Source organism: Ascaphus truei, chromosome 10 (assembly GCF_040206685.1).
Source record: "Ascaphus truei isolate aAscTru1 chromosome 10, aAscTru1.hap1, whole genome shotgun sequence".
Lineage (NCBI taxonomy): Eukaryota > Metazoa > Chordata > Amphibia > Anura > Ascaphidae > Ascaphus > Ascaphus truei.
The window spans coordinates 4,254,507-4,259,978 of NC_134492.1; the positions used below are offsets into that span (position 1 = coordinate 4,254,507).

Here is a 5,472-nt window from a genome sequence, read left to right on the forward strand (position 1 = left end):
TGCTGGTTTGCATTCGCGTTTTGCAGGGCTTCATTCGTCTGTTGCTGGTTTGCATTCGCCTGTTGCTGGTTGGCATTCGCCTGTTGCTGGTTGGCATTAATCTCTTGCTGGGCTATTAGCAGCTGTTGATGGGCTGCATTCGTCTGCTGCTGGTTTGCATTAGTTTCTTGCTGGGCTATTAACAGCTGTTGCTGGGTTTCATTCGCGTCTTTCTGGGCAGCGACATTGCGTACCAGCGCACCCACCACGTCTTCCATCTTGTTTGCAGAGGATGAAAAAAACTTTTTTTTTTTTTTTTTTTTTTTTTCAAAGTTCTTCAACCCGCAGACCCCCTAGTGCTCTGCCCGCATTCTCCACCATATGTGACAAACGGCTTACTCCGGGGCTCCGTCGTTTGTCCGGGACTGTTTAGAACACGGTCTTTTAGGGTAGGTTAAATGATGAGGCGTCACGTACTGTTCCTTTAAACAGGCTATGCCTGGTTTATTCAGTCCCAGGCACTGAGACTGCCACAGTGCATACAACAGAAAACAGATCAAAACAAAAGCTGCTCACCTGAGCGATAACTTAACTTAGATATCCCTGACTCAGGGTTGGAAGTGGCTTTTCCACTTCCAACATCAAAACACGGTACTTTTGCAGTCTTACACAAATGAACAGAAAGATTGAACCTGTTTGGGGAAGAGGCTTCTCCCCTCTGTAGTTCAGCAGCCTTCCAGCCTCCTGGCTCTTGTGGGGAGACCAGAGCAAACAGGAAATCAGTCTTTCATACCTGATTCCTAATTAGCATGACAGGTGACAGAAATCAGGCAGCAGACAAACTCTGGTCTGGATCTCTCATCCCTCAGTTCCAGCGCTTGCCAAACTGTGGGATGGAGTGTATGTATTATAAGGCTGCACTCCCAGGCCAAACAGGATAGAAACTGTCTAGTATCCTGGGAGCCCTATATACGGAATTTATTACCATCCCCTGGTTTCTGTCACAATATATATAGTGTATATTGTACTATATGTATAGTGTGTGTGTGTGTGTGTGTGTGTGTATATATGTATATGTATATGTATATGTATATGTATATATATATATATATATATATATATATATATATATATATAATGTATCTTTTTTTTTTTTTATATTGCAGGAGTACACACAACATATTGATGGCAGTAAGTAGGCCTTGTATGAAACCTATTCAAATGGTGATAAACATGAGTGAATTAAGTAATAAACATTTGTTTGCACCCAATAATGTTAGAGGCTCACACTTAGTATAGTTGTCAAACATTAGGCCTGTATTATTAAAATAGTGTGTTTTCACAAGGAAGCATGAAGTGTATGTTTTTTGTAAATACATCTATACCAGTTTAGATAGTACTATATATATATACACACACACACACACACACACACACAGTGTGTGTCTGTGTGTGTGTGTGCATATATCAATACATACTACATATATTTTAGTATAAATTCAGAGATGTTCTTGAAACAAGAACACATAAATGATTAAAGGACAACATTACAATGGCCACCAAAGGTAAGTAATATTTAACACAAAATCCTGCTGTACACGTACAAGAAAGATGTTTGCAGTTAAATAGGTGCTTTTATAATTGCATGAAAATAATATGCACATGCAATGATTACATCAATTAACACACCCAAATGCAATGTTTTGCTGCAAAGTCAATGGCAGCTTCTCTAAACTTAGCAACTGGCTCCTGGTGGAGCATTACTGAACAGACGATTAATACATCAATATTTATAACACTATTCATTAATTAGGAGTGTTAACATTTCCAAAAATTCACGTGTACAAGAACATACTTGAAAGTTTGGAAACAACACAGTCTTCAGCATACATACAATAGTAATTAGATAATCTGAAGTCAACAAAACAAGGCCAAAGACATATTTTGTGAATTTTAAAATTTATTTTTTTTGTTCTTTTTGCGAGCGAGTAACAGGCCTGCTTGTTGTCTCTTGAATTTTCCTTTTTCTTTTGCCACCAACTTTAGGTACAACAGAGCCACTTTGACTGGCCTCTGGCACTTCACGGGCAGGGCTTGTGGCCAGTGACTCACCTACAGGGCTTTTGGGCAGTGACTCACCTACAGGGCTTTTGGGTAGTGACTGTTCACCTACAGGGCTTGTGGCCAGTGACTCACCTACAGGGCTTGTGGCCAGTGACTCACCTACAGGGCTTTTGGGCAGCGATTCACCTACAGGGCTTTTGGGCAGCGATTCACCTACAGGGCTTTTGGGCAGTGACTCACCTACAGGGCTTTTGGGTAGTGACTGTTCACGGACAGGGCTTGTGCCCACTGACACATGTGAGCAAGTTGGTAGACACTGCACAAGTGATGGTTGGTCTGTTTCATGTGTGTCTTGTTTTGTTTTTGTCGCCTCCTTTGTAGGTGTCTGCTGCTGAATTTGTACAGATGGCAGCGGTAGGATGTCATCAGGAACCTGCACAGCAATGTCTGCTACTTGACCGGTAACATTTGGGCCTGGTGAATGAATATCAGATGAATGTGGTGAAAACTGACCTGCATGAACAGATCCTGGCTGGGAGGTGTTGAATTGTGGTACATTAGTCATTCTCCAGTAATTAGCTTGTGTTTGCTGAACAACTAATGCTTCGAATGAGGTGTTGATTTTTTGCAACTGTTTAGGCACTTCAATGAAGACTCTGTGGAGATGTGCCAATTGTGAAACTGTTTCTTCCTGCAGTGCAATCATCCTTTCCAGCACTGTCATCAGGTCAGAATGGCGACGATTTTCTGCTTCCACAATTTTTCCCTCAGAAGCTACAATTGCATCATATGTGGTTTTTGCTGGACGATTTGGCGGTAAAACAGTTTCAATTGGAACCTCTTCATGGTCACTTGCTTGTATTTGTGTGTCTATGGCGGCGGCGGCGGCATCATCATCATCATCATCATCATCATCAAAATCCTCTTCATCATGTTCTACAAATAAATGTACACATTATTAAATGGCATGTTAATCTCTGCTGTGTTACTATGTAATTGTACTGTGTCATAAGTAACAACTAACATGTTTCCATACGTTTTATAACCTCACATTAAAAACTACCTTGACTTAAGAATAATGTTTGGACTCAGTATGAAATATGAGTGACTGAAAACTTGCTGTAAACTCACAACTCCTACATGATAGTTAACATCACTAACACAATACAAGTTGCCTTACACTTCATTTTCACTGACACTAAGTAATCCTATTTAAAGAAGATGTGCAAAACAAATAATGAACATGACAACATAACATATAGAAGAGCACATATTATATGGCCACCAACTGATACACTCACCTTCTAGGTGTGTTGAGCTGGCTGACCCAGGTGAAGACACTTGTTCAGTCTCAGGTGACACATGTCCTTCAGGGGCAACTATATATAACAATAACATAAGTTTTACATTTACATGTGTAAATATTGAACAAACAGTTATTGTATGTTCTGTATTTATGAGTACCTAACAGCATAATTTCCTTAACCCAAAATGTGTGTGTGAAAGTGAACATAAATAGTTGTAATAACAATGTACATGCCTGTGTACTTAGAACTTTTGAGTTCCCTAACATAAAACATACTATGTTCCTGCAGTAATGCGTGAGGATAAATAGATAAAATTTGTACATAAAAATCATATGTTGTGTAGTGATATCAGTATCATAATGTACATAACTATCATGAGATGACCATTCACAATGGTTATCATGAAGGTGGTCATATTGCAAAAAGTGTTGTTTTTGGTAGAGGATATGTGTGGTACATTAATATAAGATGTGGCACACATGAATGTGGCTGTGACTAAACAAGACAACACATGCAGTGTGTGATAATGTGTCGTTGATAGTAGTAGTTCAACTATAGATATGAGTGAACTAATGTGTGACGTACGCTTTGATAAGTAATGAGTTGTTGGGGCATTTAGTAGCTAAAGTGAAGCTTTCAAATGAGTGTGATTAACTTCAGTTGTGCTAGTCAGGTTGTAAGAACGGTATTCCCTTCCCCAAAAAGCCTAATCAGCCACACCTTTCAATTACTTGAAACAGGTGAAAATGGTGTGAACTAAGTTGACCCTAAAATGAGGCTGCAATTAGTGTGTGTGCTGAACCCCACCCCCTCTGTTGAAGTGTATGCTGTGATGAGATATTAATTGCAGCTGCTTTAACACAATGGTAGATGAGCTAAATAGTCGTGTGCAGTTTTTAAGTTATGAAAACAATGACATAAAATATGATACGTGTGCCTCATTATGCTGTCTGTATATGAGTTAAAGCAAAAATGGACCTTTTCATAAACAACTATAGATGTGTTAGTGCAAGTGATGTTTGTAGGCCGTTGCATGCAATATATTTGATGCATGCTTAAAATAGGCAGTAATGTCATGTTTGTCGGAGTAAAATAAATAAAATACACAATAATATTCTACATATTTCTGTTCTGTACCTGTAGCTAGTAATAATTTCTGATTAACATGTGTTACACATGTGTACTACCCTGTTGTTCCCCATCTTCGCCCACCATCAATTGCTTCCACTGCAGCAATGCATTTTGGGAATTCACATGTAAATGAGCACGCAATGGCACGTGCTATATTAGTTACTGCTTTTAGTAGGACTACAACATATATGTCTATTTTGAGATATATATATATACAGAATCAGACATATACATATATAGATACAGGTATGCTTATATTGTGAAGACAGTATAAAAAGCAGTGTAACTATGCAAAATAACTGTAAGCAACGACACGCCTAGTACAGTAATATTTCTCACCTGGTGGAAATTGTGAGGGGTAAATTCCTATATCACGGTCACCAGGTAAGCCTTCCACGACGACGGGAAGTAATTTTGCCCGAAGCAGCTCCTCCAATGGACTTAATATGAGACGTTGTGGTGTGGGCCCACCTCCAGTGCCAGTAGCATGCACGCGTTGGTGTTGTATTTTCTTTTTCAATTTGGACCTAATATCATCAAATCTCTTGTGACAATTCCGCTTGTCCCTCACATGATTCCCACACGCATTGACACCAATGACTATTGTGTCCCACATTTCTTTTCTGCTTGCTGAACTTGTCCGCCCTTGAAAAACATATAAAATATATGAGGTAAATGATTAATAATAGAAGCACCAGTTTCCTACACTGCTAGCTGTTCCAAGAGATAGCAAACATGCTGTTTTATGTGTAATATGTGAAGCACATGAGCATTCACTACTAAACCTATACATGTAAGCAAGGTTGCATTCATATTGTATGCAGTTATGGCAAATTGACCGCCTGTGTTTAGTTGTCCTTGTAAGGCATGATAAAAAGCTGTGTTTCCAGACTAATTAACATAGAAAGATATTGTGAACCCATATTTGCATATGAACAAAACTCAGATGACCTAGGATCACATGTATTTGAATAATAAATGTAAAGGTACA

At 39.1% G+C, this 5,472-nt stretch overlaps 1 protein-coding gene across 1 annotated transcript; it reads right to left on the reverse strand.

The window, feature by feature from the left end:
* Positions 1-1,524: 1,524 nt before the first annotated feature.
* Positions 1,525-3,460, reverse strand: LOC142503352 (uncharacterized). The gene is made up of 2 exons (XM_075615504.1): positions 3,345-3,460; positions 1,525-2,979 (listed from the first exon to the last, which is right to left on the reverse strand). The coding sequence occupies exons 1-2, from the start codon at positions 3,439-3,441 to the stop codon at positions 1,940-1,942; spliced, it is 1,137 nt and encodes a 378-aa protein (XP_075471619.1). The 5' UTR covers positions 3,442-3,460; the 3' UTR covers positions 1,525-1,939.
* Between the last annotated feature and the right edge of the window lie 2,012 nt (positions 3,461-5,472).

Excerpts from the sequence above, each read along its gene's own strand:
- LOC142503352 (XM_075615504.1), bottom strand. The coding sequence starts at position 3,441 with ATGTTATTGTTATATATAGTTGCCCCTGAAGGACATGTGTCACCTGAG. Across the intron at positions 2,980-3,344 it reads CAGCTCAACACACCTAGAAG|AACATGATGAAGAGGATTTT; the intron begins GTGAGTGTATCA and ends ATTTATTTGTAG.